Source organism: Corvus cornix, chromosome 20, assembly GCF_000738735.6.
Source record: "Corvus cornix cornix isolate S_Up_H32 chromosome 20, ASM73873v5, whole genome shotgun sequence".
NCBI lineage: Eukaryota > Metazoa > Chordata > Aves > Passeriformes > Corvidae > Corvus > Corvus cornix.
In genome coordinates this window covers 12,396,845-12,411,702 of record NC_046349.1, presented here as the reverse complement: position 1 = coordinate 12,411,702, position 14,858 = coordinate 12,396,845, and the positions used below count along the sequence as shown (strand labels likewise).

The window sequence follows — 14,858 nt, the reverse complement described above, 5'->3', positions numbered from 1 at the left end:
ATTTTGAGCCTGTTCCCTGCAAGAGGGAGCTGAGTTTGGTTACACAGCGTCCAGCAGTGACAGACAGCCTTTGGAGCAGCACTCTGGCTAACAGCTCCTGATGGACATAAAGAGGAGGGAATTTAAAAAGTCAGAGCATCTCTCCAGAACAGAATGATCATTGCACTGCAGGCAAAATGTCAGAGCCCTGAGGAGGCTCCTCAGGGTCATTGGACAGAGATGGGGACCGGGGACCACAGCTCCCACTCCTGTCTTGGTCCCATCAGATTAGAATCCAGCTCTGGCCACTGCTGGGATTATTATCCTTGTTTTATGAATGAGCAGACCAAGGCAAATGCAACTGCTGTCGTATTTGTGGTCATCCCCTGCCTCAAGGACAGGGGCAGGCTGGGAATCTGGGTGTTCCTGTGCCCTGTCCCATTCTGTGGCTGCAGGCAGGCTCGTGTGAATTCTTTCTCTCCCAGGTATCCGTCTCCTGCCGCAAACCATCCAGCCTGACAGATCTTCTCGTGTACAAAAGCCAGAGAAACTCCTCTGCAGGAGCCCCAGGCAGCTGCACATCACTGCTGAACCTCTGCCACACGCCATGGAGCATCTCCCAGGGCCCAAAAGTGCTTGGTGCCAAAGCCTGTCACTTCTGCCCAGGAATTGCTAAACATCCTCTGTGCTGCGGGCTCACGGCACACCATGGCCAGGGGACTCTGCTGCTCCATCCAGCTCCAGAGGGATGGAGCAGGAAGAAAACATAGCTGGGATTGTATTTATTAAGCAAATTAATAGGTTGGGGGAAAATGAAGAAAGTGTGGGCGCTTTCTTCTCACTTCCTGCAGACGTGAGGGCTGGAGCTGAGGCAGGGAGCTGGGAAGGGAATCAGTGCTTGTCAGAGCAGCCCCACTCCACTGCCTGTCACCTTCACTTTTGGGGGGGACCAGCGCACTCACAGCCCTGACGGGTGCTGACTGCACCCCCAATACCAGTGTAGGATCATAGAATCACAGAATGGTTTGGGTCGGGAGGGACCTTAAAGATTATCCAATTCCAGCCCCCTGCCCTGAGCAGGGACACCTCCCGCTAGCCCAGGTTGCTCCAAGCCCCGTCCAGGCTGGCCTTGAGCACGCTTAACACCGGGTCAGGTGCTGAGGGAGCCTCGGGGGAGCTGGTGGCAGCCCGGGGCTCTGCGGCTGAGCCAGCGGCTCCCGAGCGGCCGCTGCCCTCCCGGGGGTGCACAACGGAGGGCGAGGAAAGGCTGCCGTCAGTCAGGGATTTCGGGGATGCTCCGGGTGCCGGCAGCCGCGGGGAGACACGCACCGACGCACACCGGCCCCCGCGTCCCCCGCGGCTCCGCAAAGGGAGGAGAAACGGCGGAGCAGCGGGAAAAAAAGACTTAAAATGTGCCGGCTCTGCCGCGGGCGGTGGGACCCGTCCGGCAGCGGGGAACGGCCGGGCAGGGCCGGGTCTCGGTGCCTTCCCGGGAGGGGGCGGCCCGGTTTGGGGAGGGGGAGGACAGGGGGAGGGGAATGCGGTGGGGGTGCTCCGCGCCCCTCCGCGCCCCTCCGCGCCCAGGTGTCGGCGCTCGGCCGCGGGGGCGGCTGCCCACGGCTCTGCTGCGGAGCATCGCCGGGCACGTACGTACCGCGGCACTGTGCCGGGGATCCCCTGAGCCCCCGGGAGCCGTCCCGCCCCCGCGGCTCTGCCCCCGGCTCTGGGCTGCGTGCGGGGGTCCTGCCCCTCCGGCGGGACGGGATGGGGGGGGGGGAGGGGGACACCCCGCTTTCCGCCCCTCCCCGCGGCCGCGCCGTGGAAGTTCCGCGGAGTCTCCCGGGGCCGCGGGGCAGCAGCTGCCTTTGTCGAGCTCTGCAGGAGCCGAGGCGACAACCCGGACAGGTTGCTGCAGCCTCATTAACAATACAGATATGTGTGTGTTTAAATAATTTTTAGAGGAAGAGGGATGTAACTAATTAGCATCCCCACGCTCTCTTTTAATTGCTGCCAAATAGGAAAACTACTGACTGTGACAGAGGCGCAGCAGTGGGCTCTGGCTCCCCTCCCGAAGCGTGTTCACGCCTGGGGGTGCTTCGTGGTCCCCACGGGAAACTGCATCCTCGTCAAAAAGGGAACTGAGCCGCCACGAAGCAAAGCACTTCTTCTGCTTGGAATCAGGGGATATCCCCTAAGTAAGAGTACCAATTTAAAAATATTTTAATGATTATTATTTTTTAATAAGTAAATAAAAGCCGCCACCTGTCAGGAGCCATCTCCCCCCCCCCCTTGGCTGCTGCTCGGACCCTGCACAGCTCTGCCCCGTGTCTCAAAGGCGTGTGCAGGGAGGTTCGGTGTCCGTGCAGCAGCCCTGGCTGCCCGCGCATTCCCTGTGCCCGGGAGTCTCCTGGAAATGGAGCGTCTCGCCGGGCGCAGCTGCCGCTGAGCTCCGCGGGGACCCCCGGCCCGCCCGCCGCCGCTTCTCCCGGTTAGAGAGAACCGCGGAGGGCTGCGGAAAGCCACGCTGCGGAGAGGGAGGGGCTCAAAAAGTGTTATCCCCCTGCCTGAGCCCTCAGAGAGGACCGGACCAGCTGAGCTGCCCGTGTGCCCGGCCGCACCAAAGCATCCCTCGCCATCAGCACCCGGGGCGGGGGCCGCATCCATCACCTGCCGGGCGCGGGGCTCTCGGGCCGGGCACCCGGCGGAGGCGGCGGGCGATGCCCGTCCCTGCCCTGCCTTCCCTTCGCTCCCTGCCTGCCCTTCTCTCCCCTTCCCTCGCCTCGCCCTGCCCGTGTGCTCTCCGCGGAGCCCGGACCCTGCGCCGGTCCCCGGCAGCGGCTGCGAGCACGGAGCGAGGAGCAAGTGGATGTACGGGAAAGTTTGTCTCGAACTTTGTCGTGTTTAGCCTCGTCTCTGTTCTCTTGGCTTGTTGTTTAGGAAGCCAAGTGCTTATTTTGGTCGCCTTGTTTAGGTAATTTCTTATACATCCCTCATCCTCTTCCACAGGTCTATTTATAAATATTATTCATAGATAATACATAATAAGAACGCGAATTCATCTTCGTGATTTTGGCCACCAAAACGAAGGTGTTCAGGCACGGACAATTCCAAAGAATGATAAAATCGTGTTCGTTTTTCGGTGTGACATTTCTGAGCAGGAAGAAAATCTGGCTTCTGAGGTTATAATAAAAATAACCAACGTTGTTACAATTCTCCTTTGGAAGGAAGAAGAGCTGATCTCAAACCAGGGAAACTCGACGGTTCCCCTCCTCGTTTCTTTCTAAATCCATCTTGTCCCTTTAATACAAATGAACTTTAAGCTCCCCCTGTATTTTATTATTTAGATTCCTAGTCTTAATGACGCCAGGAGCAGCGCAAGCACACTCGCTAATAATCGTCGCGAACTGCATTTCAAAGAAACATCCCTGGAAGAAAAACACCGTCGGTAAAAAAAAAATAAATAGAGACTCCACCAAAAATGATAATGTGGAGTCGCTGATGATGATGGGCTTAATGCAACTGCTGCAAATCAGCACCTGCGTGGTAGATAAGGCAGATAACACCTCCAACAGTTACTTCCAGCACCCTCGTCCTCCTCTGGTTTATTTTTAGATCATTCATTTAGTCGGATGGAGGGGTTTATGGTGTTTGGATTTTTTTAAACTTTAATTAGTGTTCGTGGCATTTTTCTTCCCTGATCTTTAGCGGGGGGAAAAAGTGAGTGAAGTGTGAACTGGTTTAATCTGGAGACGTGGGTCTATCTCGGGCCTTTAATAGCAGCTCTCAGGCGGCTCGTCCCCGGGCACTGATAGCCAAGATCTCCGCAGCCAGCACTGTCCAGGGTCAGCTTTTGTCTCTGCCACAATAAACAAACACTTGCTCCTCTCATGTAAATGAGCAGTGATCCGGATGCACCTTAAAACACTGGGAGAAGTCGTTGCTTTTGAAAACGATGTTCATTTTGTCTGACACACATAACTGCATAGATCAAATGCCTGCAGAAAGGTAGCAATTTGGCAGGGAAGTATTTTCTAAGCTTAGATGAAAGTGTGCTCACGGCGTCCGAAAATGCCTGTCTCACCTCCCACCTGCTTCCCCAGCCCCGAGTTTGTGCGAAAAGATTAGACAGGCGGGATTTTCGTTGGAAAAGGTAAAAAATTAAAATAAAAAGAAACCGATGCGAGGAAGCAGTCGCACAATTCCCAGAGCCCCGGATCGGAGGCGGTGAATCAGGGCTGCTTTACCTGCCAGGGGTTCGACACCACTGCAGTAATCTTGTCGGATCATTAAGTAAATTATACCTTAAACACCGGTAGCTTACAAGTTGTAATCAGTAATTCAACTCTTGACAATTATGCAAATGAAGCCCCAGCTGCGCTCGGACTTTCTCGCTTTTGCTATGTGGACTTTTTCCGAGTTTATTTCGCCCAAAAACCGCCGCGTGTGGGGGCGGCGGCCCTGCGCCGCCCTACGCGGGGTTTATCAAAGTCCTTCCACGCGTGGAGGAGCTGGGAACACCCGGCACTGCTCCCACATCCCCCAAAAAGAAAGCAGCACGTGGGGGAACGCGGGGAAGCCTCTCTGCAGCGGGGGGATGCCCACGCGTGACCCCTTCCCCGCGGGGCAGCACCGGCGGCGGCGGAGGGGGGGGTCCGGCTCCGCGCTGCCCGCCCACCCTCCGCGGGCGCGGAAGGAGTGGCTTGGGGCTGCGCGCTCCCTCCTGAGTGGCTGGCGGCTGCGGCGCCCGAGCCATCCCTGGGGAGGAGTTAGGATAATCCTATTGCCATTAAGGGCGTCTGGGCAGGGAAAAAAAAACCCGAGTGACCATAAGCGCGGAGGGTTAGTCCGTCAGCTGCCTTCATGCCTGCCAACTGAGCTCCGTCCGGGGGGCCGCTCCTCTTCCCCAGCGCCGACGTGGATTTACCGCCCGTGGGGGGGGGCCGAGCTGTTCTGTTCGCGGCACCGCGCACCTGGTCCGGACGCTGGACGCCATGTTGTGGAAACTAGCAGATAATGTCAAGTACGAAGAGGACTGCGAGGTGAGAGGCTGCGGGGAGGGGTCGCAGCTGGGGAAGGGGGGGTCCTGCGCGGGGCTCCGCCGCCCCCGGGCCGCGCTGCCCGCCCCGCTCGCTGCCCCCGGGAGCGGCAGCTGTCCCTGCCCGAAGACCCCACTTTGCAATTTTTCATTTTCCTTTGGAGGTGCGAAATTTGTTTTTATATATGTATATATTTACTGAGTCTTTTGAACTCTGGAATAAAACGGGGTGCAAGCCCCAACTGGGAGAACCGAGCTTGCATCCCGCGTGGAGCAGCGCCGTGCGGGAGCGGGGCACCTCGGAGCCCCGGGGCTGTCGGAGCGCACCGCACCGGGGCGGGATGCGGAGAGACCGGCAGGTAGCAGCCGCGGCGGGGTGAACCGGGCAGGGCGAACGCTTCCTTCCCACGCTTTTCCTCCCCGGGAGCGTCTCCCACCCGCCGCGTGGTGCTCCCGGGTTTTGATCTCTCCGAATTCGGCTGTGTCCCCCTGTGCCCCCCCCCAGCTCCGCTGGTCCGCCTGCTCGGCTCCTACAGATTAGCTGCAGTCCCCGCTTCACGCTCCATTGGGACCCCATTCACCTCTTATTAACTAGCCCTGTTATTTTAATGACCGTGAAGCCAGAAGCTGCTAAATCCCTGGATCAGCTCAATGTAGACATTTCAGCTTTGACTGCTGAGATTGGAAATCGGGGGAGAAGCAGCGATGGCACGGCTGGAGGCAGCACCGCCGTCCCTCCCCGTCGGGCAGAGCCGGGAGCCCCGGCCCGGGCGCCCCTCGGGGGTGGGAGGGATGGGGGTGTCGGGGGTCCCCCATCGCTCCAAGGGGCGGCGGCTCCGCAGCCCCCCCGGCCCCGGCGTCTCCTTCCCAGCCGGGGCAGCGCGGCGGAAACGCGGCTGCGTCTCTGATTTGAATTTTTCTGCTCTTAATGATTCTTCTGATGACTTGCACAAGCGGGAGGGTTGGTCTGGTGTAGTTGCGATGAGGAGAGCAGCGAGAACTGGTTTGTAACTTTTTCCCTGGGAGTGAGGTGATTTCTTCCGCGAAGTGCCTTAAAAACACCAAACTCCCTGGGCAGGAGCAGGGCGGCTCTCGCTCCGCTCTCTCCTTCCCCAGTGCCGCCACCCGCAGCCCCGAGCGGCCGCCGTGCCCCCAGACCCCGCTGACGGCCACCCGTTGTTCCCCACCCCTGTGTGCTTTCCAGGACCGGCACGATGGAGCAGCAACGGGAACCCGCGGCTGCCGCACCTCTCCGCCGTCAGCCAGCACCTGTACAGCCCGGCCCCGCCGCTCTCGCACTCGGGCGCTTCTGACTTCCAGCCCCCCTACTTCCCCCCCCCGTACCAGCCGCTGCCTTACTCCCAGTCCAGCGACCCCTACTCGCACCTCGGGGACCCCTTCTCCATCAACCCCCTGCACCAGCCGCCGCCGCCGCCGCCCAGCCAGCAGCAGAGCGCTTGGCCGAACCGGCAGAGCCAGGACCCGGCGGCGCTGGCCCCGCACGGCCGCCCCGGGCTGGTGCCGCACCTCTCGGCGCTGGAGAGCGGCTCTGCCGCAGCCGCCGGGAGACTTTCCGGCGCTCCGAGCTGCTGCTGCCCCACGGGCACGGGCTGGACGCCTCGGCGCTGGCCGATAACCTGGGCCTGCACGACATGGCCCACCAGATGGAGGAGGTGCAGGTAAGGAGCACCCGGACACCCCCTCGGCGAGGCCGGACGGGCCCCGTCCCCTTCTGCACATCCCATCCCCGTCCGTGCAGGGAAATCCTCATTTTCTGCGCTTCGCCCCTTAGGATGCGGGCGCGCGGGGAGGGGGTGGGTTTCCCAAAAGCCCCCGGCTTTTTCCCTCTCAGCTCTTCCGGGTGCGAAACTTTCTCCCCCTTTCTCTTTCCAGAATGTGGAAGATCAACACTTACTAATGCATGACCAGACTGTCATTAGAAAAGGTCAGTAAGGTGGCACCGCAGTTTTACTTTCCCTTGTCAATAGTTAAAAGTTTAATGACGCACCGGTGAAGTGACGCCCTATTATTTTTATAAAGACCGATCCTTTGGGATCGGGAGGGCGGAGGAGTTTTTATTCCACTCAGTCCCTGGATTTTTCTGACGCTGTCCGAGGGAAGGTGGCAGCGGGGACAAGCTCCCAGGGCTGCCCCGGGGCGTGAGACTCCTGCGGGGACACGAATCCCCTCGTGTGCGCTTGTGTTGTGGCTTTAATCGAAAGCAGGACCTTGAACGGATTTTAATCTTTTCTGAAATATGTGTGTGTAAAGTGACACGGGGCTTTTCTCTCGTTTGTTTGTTTGGGGTTTTTGTTGCTGCTAGCACTCGAAGACAGCTTTTTTTTCTTTTTCTTTTCCAACTTTTTTTTTTTCAACTTCTTTACAAGACCTGAGAAAGAACTGAGTTCGCTGACAGAAGACTGTTTGGCTTTATCTTAATCGAAATTGGTTTGTAGCTGAGGTTTTGAGGAAGGAGGAAGACGTATTGACTCAATTTACAGTAATTTAGCTTTTTTTCCTTGCTTTTGTTTTTAAACAAATTTGTGCTTAAAAAAAAAAAAAATCAGAACTTTCCTCTGAAGACTTCAAACAAATACCTAACTGAGGAAAAGCAGAAGTGTGTGTCAGAGCGCTGATTGCTGCCTTTAGCTCATGGGAGAATAATTTTGCTGTCAGATGCACCACTGACAAATCTTCCCCCTCCGGGAGCGGGCCGACCTCGGCTCTTTAACCCTTTCGCCAGCAGCACACTGGGTGAACTGGGCGGATTTGTGAGGGGATGGAAAAGCTGGATCTGTGGTTTGCTCCTTCCAAAGCCTTTGTTGTCCCTCCTCACCTAAAGGCTGGAGCTATTAACGAGGAGCAGCTCCTTACTTTCGGTTCTCCCTGGGCTGTGTCCCTCTCTGTTGTGCTGTCTGGCAGGAATTTGTTGGGATTAAATTCCAAAGGCGGTTTCTTAAATCTGCGTGTGTGAGGTGGAAGATGAAGCCCAGCGGGAGCTGGAAGGTTTCTCCCTGCCCTGACTTGGGAGGAGTTTCGGCAGTAGCTGCAGGATGCTAATTCGGAGTCTGTCTTAGTATTGGGTTTTTGTGAGCACGGCTTTGCTAACTCACAGGCTGCTGCTCCAGAGGTGTGGGGTTTGTGTGCCTTGAGAAGCATTCTTGGTTGTGTTTGGCAGCTCCTTGGAATCCAGTGGCAAAATCCAGCTGGTCAGGTATAATTTTGGGGACCTTTCAGTCCCTGTGCTGCAGATGGATGCTGGGGACGGGGGCCAGTGGTGTGGGCATTTAATACCAAACAAAATCCTCTCTCCTGGGTTGTTTTTCTAGAAAGAAAACTCACTTGCTGCTTCCTATTTACTTTTCCCTTTTGTAAAATACCTGTTTCCCCTCCTCCGCCCGCAGGTCCCATCTCCCTAACGAAAAACAGCGCTCTGAGCCTGCCCTGCCAAAAGGATGGATTAATTGGGGTGGTGATCAACCCCAACGAAGTGTTCTGCTCCGTGCCAGGGAGGCTCTCCCTGCTGAGCTCCACGTCCAAGTACAAAGTGACAGTGGCAGAGGTGCAGAGGCGGCTCTCGCCCCCGGAGTGTCTCAATGCCTCTCTGCTAGGAGGAGTCCTGCGAAGGTAGGACGGCTGCACTCCCCTCCCAGCCACCCCTCCGTGCCTGGTGTTTGTATTTCCCCTGTTTTGCTGTGTGTGAGCAGCCACATCAGCACAACCACAGAGCCTTTTAGCGAGTTCCTGATTTTTGAGAAGCCCAACGACGCTGAATCCTAATAGGCTTTGGAAATAAAATGTCTTTGCACTTCTGCTGCCTCTGGAGAAGTGCTATTAACAGCTCTGACAGCAATTTTTATTCTCTGTTTAAAGCTGGGGTTTTGTCTCAAAACCAGTTCATGGAGCTGTCTCTGATTCCCAAGACAAACTGTTTCCCTGTGGAATGATTTTTTTATTAAATCTCATGATCCTGATTAATCATTACAAGGACACTTTTTATGACCTTTTTTGCATACACTTAATTTGGCTTGTGATCATTCTACAGCTGTTGGTTTCAGTGGTGCAGTTTAAAATATTTTGATTTTGACCTGCTGTGTTTCATCCTGGCTGGTTTGAAGTAGAGCATTTAAAAAGTAGGTCACTTGAAAAGAGCCTGTTTTTTATCTTCTCCCCACCCCAGTAGAACCCTATTGAATGTCAGTAACTGGAATTTCTCATCTTAAAAAGAAGTGTTCCCTGAAGATAAATAAGGCCGTTTTTTTTCTCTTTAATTACAGAGCCAAATCTAAAAATGGTGGCAGATCATTAAGGGAAAAACTGGATAAAATTGGCTTGAATCTTCCTGCTGGCAGAAGGAAAGCTGCAAATGTGACACTATTGACATCTTTGGTGGAAGGTCAGTCTCGAGTGTTTCTTAAAAATAAACTTTCTCCCCTTGTGTACAGCTTTTATCCTCCAGGCAAAGCATGGAAAGGTTAGAAAGTCCTTGAAAGTAATATGGGGTTTTTTGTTAATTTTCAAGTGAGTGTGGTGGGGATGTTGCAGCACCTAAGGAAGGGCTATTCTGCCTTTGAGGGGCTCTCCTCTCTCGTGAGCCCTGCTCACACAAACCCAGCCCCTGCTCCTCTTCCTCATGGCTGCATCCCGGGATGCTGGCAGGGATGCAGAATTCCTCCGTGCCAGGATGTGCCAAAGGCACCTTCGTCCAGTCTGTTTCTTGAGGGTTGTTTTGGGTTTCACAAGGGCGAGGCAGGGAAGGCAAAATGGGTGAAACTCATCACATTAGTGGGTTTGGTTCCTTGTTGGGAAACTTTGGAAGTCTGGGACAGCTGACTCCAGTCCTGCCCTACCTCAGCGGTGTCCTCAGAAGCTTTGCTAATAAACAAGCTTATAAAGTGAGATTTATAGCTTTTGACTTCCTGGTAGGAAACTGGAGCCCCTTTAATCTGTGCCATGTTCTGTAGACCCTCTGTCAGTTATGCTGACCTGAAGGGTGTGTATATATGTACGTGTGTGGTTTACATTTGGTGCTCCTGTTTCAAGCAGCTCCTGGTAGTGGGACAATTTAATAGGAATAGAAGCAGCAACTGAAATGAGAAGAGTGAAAAATGATCTAACAATACCTTCCTGCTGTTTATAATGCAGCAACTTCCATTTAAAAGCTTTCCTTGGAAGTTTCAGAGAGCTGATGTGTGTGCACATGCACACAGGCACATTGCACTGATCATGCCAATCTTTTTTATTTTAAGCCTGATCAAATTGTTTTAATGAAAAAAAATGATAAGGTTATGCACCTTGCAGTTTGGTTTTCTGTCTGAAAATTCTTAAGCAAAAATATTTCAAGAGCATACTAAACTGAAAACTTTTATTATGTAAGTGGGATTTAGTTGGCAGATACTTTTAAATATCAGTGGACAATTTGATCTTGACTGAGTTGTATTTTTTGCTGTGCAGTTATTCTGGAGAGAGAAAGGAATTTTTCTTTCTAGTATAAAAGCAAAGGGAATTCTTTTTTGTTGCAGTCACCATGCAAATCTTTTTTTTTCCTTAATGCAGACTTATAAAGAAACACTGATCCATCAATTAGAAAATGGTAATGAGTGATCGAATGGTGTCCCTTTCTAAAACAGGAGTACACTTCAAAGATCCACAGCATTTTCCCCTTCATTTCCCTGATTTCCTTATAACAATGATATTTCACCACTTAACAAGCACTCCCTCTCACCCACCCAGGTGAAGCTGTGCATCTTGCTCGTGACTTTGGCTACGTGTGTGAGACAGAGTTTCCTTCCAAAGCAGTGGCTGAGTATTTAACCAGACCACACATGGGCCGCAACGAAATGGCAAACAGGAAGAACATGCTTCTTGCTGCAAAGTAAGTTTTCAGCTTGGATTTTATTTTTTCTCTCCTTTTTGAACATGTTTTTGTCTGCTGTGACTGTCTGTGACTGAGGGATAGTTTGGTAGATTTTTGTGTGTAATTTTAATTGGGAAGATGAAGCAATTCTTTTTATTTGGTTTTGGTTGGAATTCAGCTATGGCAGCAGTTTTAGTTCAGTCTGAACCAATAATAAGGGTAACAGTCCTGTAGGTAACTAAAGCAGTTTGGGCCAGTTCTGTTCAACTGCAGTAAAAGCTTCAGGAAAAGTCCTTTACCAGGACAACTGTAAGGAGAAGGTGTCCCCAGGTGTGACAGGGTCGAGGATGTGGAGAGCAGGTGTGGCCTGGGAACGTGAACCAGTGTCAGGACTGGGAGCAAGGGGAGCTCAGCCTGTCTCCTCACAGCTGCCCTTGGCAACAGCAGCTCCCAGCTTTCCCTTGGGACTCCGGGAGTCAGGAGCTGGAGAGTCCCTTTTTCCCTATTATGGCTGAAGATTTTTATAGTTCACTGGAAGCCATCCTTTGGTAGGTGTGGAAAGTCCCTGTGCTTAAACAAATTCCTGTTACAAACCTCGGTGAAGGGGAAGGAAGGGGAAAGGAGAGAAGCTTTGTTCTGCTGTTCTGCAGCCACTTTGTACCTGTGAATAAACCCTGTCCTGAGCAGGTCCCTGGGAGGAAATACCTGTATTGAGCTTATCTAAAACTGGTGTTTGGAGTGCTCACTGTCCCCTTTCCCCTGCTGAGTTCCTCTCCCAGGCTCAGGTTTAACAGAGCTTCAGTTCATGATTGGCTCTCTGAGATGTTTTTTTGGTTTGGGGTCAATGTAATTCCCTGCTTTTGACAGCACCCTCGCTCTGCAGAGGAGCTGAGAAAAACCTGCTTAAGCTGCTGAGAAAATTGCCCTGACTTTGTACTCACATCAGGCACGCAAAACACACTCCTGGTGTTGAATTCATCCAGCCTTCCTTTAAAAGAGATCTTCTTTTACAAGAATAGATCTCTTGAAAATTTAGAAATCTAGTCTCCCTTTCCTATAGTTTGAACACGATGCTAATTTTTCCTGAGCACTCCTACTGCTCCTGAATATTTTCATTATTGGCATAGTTACTGGCACTAATAATAATCCTCTGGAAGACATTTGTGATTGAGAAATTCTGATAAAGTGATGATTCTGTTAAGATTGCTCAGCTCCTGTGAAATCCCTTCAAGGGGACAGATTTACAAGCAGCAAACAACATATGCTGGAGCATTATTAAGCACTCATGTTTTGCCAGGCATATGTGTTAGTGTTTGCAGGATCAGGGCCTCGGCCTCCCTATATATACATGGAATATACACAACTAAATTAAATCTCCTCTTCAGCTGCTCCAATCTTTCTAAACCACTCAGCTGCAGCTGTGAAAGTTCTCATAGAAACCAGCACTGAATTCCCACTCCCCACTTCAAATCTGGAGCAAATGATGCAGGGCAAGCCAGGCACCAGAGGTGGAGAGATTGTTTTGCAGAGTGTTTTTGTGATGGGGATGCAACAAAAGGTTCGTCAGGAAGTGGTGCTAGTAAACAGGCTTTAATTTTAGACACGGAATTTCTCGTAATTCCCACATAAATGCCAAATATTTGGTGCAATTTTCTTTGTTATTTTTGTGTATTTGCATGGTGTAAAGCGTGAGCCCTTTGTGTGTTGCAGGCAGATCTGTAAGGAATTCACAGACCTCCTCACTCAGGACAGAACTCCTCTTGGAAACACAAGACCCAGTCCCATCTTGGACCCTGGCATCCAGGCCTGTTTGACTCATTTTAGCCTGATCACACATGGCTTTGGGAGCGCTGCCATCTGTGCTGCCATGACATCCGTCCAGAACTACCTAAATGAAGCGTTAAAAATAGCAGACAAATCCTACATGAACGCTGGCGACCAGAGCCCCGCAGAGACCAACAAAACCATTGACAAAATGGACAAGCACAGGAAGTGAAAGGAAAACCAGACTTTACCCTTCCTCCTAAACACAGACTGAGATCTTCTTGCCAGGGGGAACATAGAGATTTGGGTGTTTGTTTTTGTTTTGGTTTTTTTTTTTCCCTCTTGGTTTTGTCTTTTTTTGTTGGGTTTTTTTTTTTTTTTTTTTTTTTTTTTTTTTAAGGAAGGAGGGGAAAAAGGGGAAAAAAAAAATCATTCAGGATCTTCATTCCTGCTGGATCCGTGAGGCAAGTCTTGCTAAAAGCTGCAGTATCCCTGTTCTGTGGAAGCAATTACCTGAAGATAAGTACTTGGGACAAGTGTATTGAATCCTTTGCTGTAAAAGTGGTGCTATAAAGGGGGGGTTGATGGAATTCTACAGAGAGATTTATTTAGATTTCTTTGCCACATCTCGGTATCTCGTGGGTGACCAGCTTCATGTGTAGTTTTTAAGAGACAGATTTTAGATGGAAGCCTGTTTTGCTCTCTGATACAATTTCAGGGGTCCATTCTCTCGAAATGCAGAAGTAACAATAAAGCAGTATTAAACAATGGTATAGAGATTTATGTACATTACATTTTTTTTATAAACACCTGAAAATAGTAAGATTATTCTGTGGGGGGGGGTTTTCTGTTTGTGTGTTTTTTTTTTTTTTTTTTTTTTTTTTGTTTTGTTCTATTTTGTTTTGGTTTTGGTTTTTTTTTTTTTTTTCAGATTACCGTTGGAGAGTACTAAAATCCTGCTAGATTTAAGATGGCATTTGACATGCTTATTTTTTACAGAAATATTCAGGCTTTTAAAAACTGCAGCAATGTTGGCTGCTGTTTATATTATCTTGGTATTTTTTTAATGAGGACTAGTTCAAAATGAAAATACTTTTAGAAAATTCACTTTCTGTGTCTAAGGATATTGCAGCTTTATTCACATATTTATATTGTCTTGTTTTTAAATTTGGGGGGGAAACTTGAAAGAATAGGCACATAACTTTTTTTCTTTACTTTTTTTTTGCCTATTAAGGCCAAAAAATACTTCCAGGGAGGCTTTATGTGTATTAAGGGAAGCAGTGTGTTGAATGTAAATATTTATTTATGTGTAATTTAATCGGATTTGTAAATAATGGTGAACTTTTTAATACTTTTTTTTTATAAATGGGTTTCAAATTTTAATTTTTGGTAAGTATTTCAAAGGTAATGGGTAAGCTAAACATATCTTTAGGTTTATGCACAGGTATGTTATACAGGGTATTTAAGACTTTTTTTTTTAAATCTCAATTCTTGCCACTGAAGATTAGATTTAATCTGAGGTGTTTGTTCACAAAGCAATAATTTTGTGCATCATTCACCTGGTAACTGAGTAGACATGCAAAACGAGTGTGTGAGTTAGTGTGTATGTGAATAATGGAGGTTCTGAGCTATCTTCAGATATTTGTAAATGTTCCCACTATAATTCTGATGTATATGATAACCATATAATAAAAGTATTCTGGATAGAAGCATGGAATGTTTTGTTAACTGAGAACAGCTCTGTTTTCTTTCTCTGCTCGGGGAATGTGGGGCGAGTAGCACTAGAGGACATTATGTATTGAGTCATAATTGCAGCACTTTGTTCGGATTAACAGAACAGAAAGATGAAGCTGTTTGCCAGTAAAACTAATGGTTTCAATTAAACACGTTATGTATCTCCAAGAATCTTTTATTTTTTTCCCCTCCTAAGATGTCATGATCTTGCCTTCTGCCTGCTTCAATAGGCAGCTTAAACACAAACTGCGAGGCAGCCTCTCAATAAAAATCAATCCTACCAGTTTTGTTCTCCTGCTGAATCTGCCTGTCTTGGAATAATCTGTCTCTCACGACAAATATTCACAAAAACCTGGGGTGTGAAATTTGAGAGGTCTCCCATCCGCTTTCAGCCCAGTTTTACTGATTTGAGGAAGTTTACGTTTTGCAGAAAGTCCTCAAAGCGCTTTGTGCCGTAGGGGTGAGGCAGGAGCTGGAATTTTCGATGTC

General features: G+C 50.4%; 1 protein-coding gene across 1 annotated transcript; it reads left to right on the top strand.

Moving 5' to 3' along the window:
* The first annotated feature begins 4,772 nt into the window (after positions 1-4,772).
* TFAP2C (transcription factor AP-2 gamma) lies at positions 4,773-14,352 on the top strand. Its single transcript, XM_039563186.1, is given in 9 exon segments — positions 4,773-5,018; positions 6,219-6,231; positions 6,234-6,560; positions 6,563-6,693; positions 6,908-6,959; positions 8,419-8,641; positions 9,292-9,410; positions 10,748-10,889; positions 12,582-14,352. Coding segments are annotated over 9 exon segments (1,341 nt in total). The 5' UTR covers positions 4,773-4,970; the 3' UTR covers positions 12,868-14,352.
* Positions 14,353-14,858: the final 506 nt, after the last annotated feature.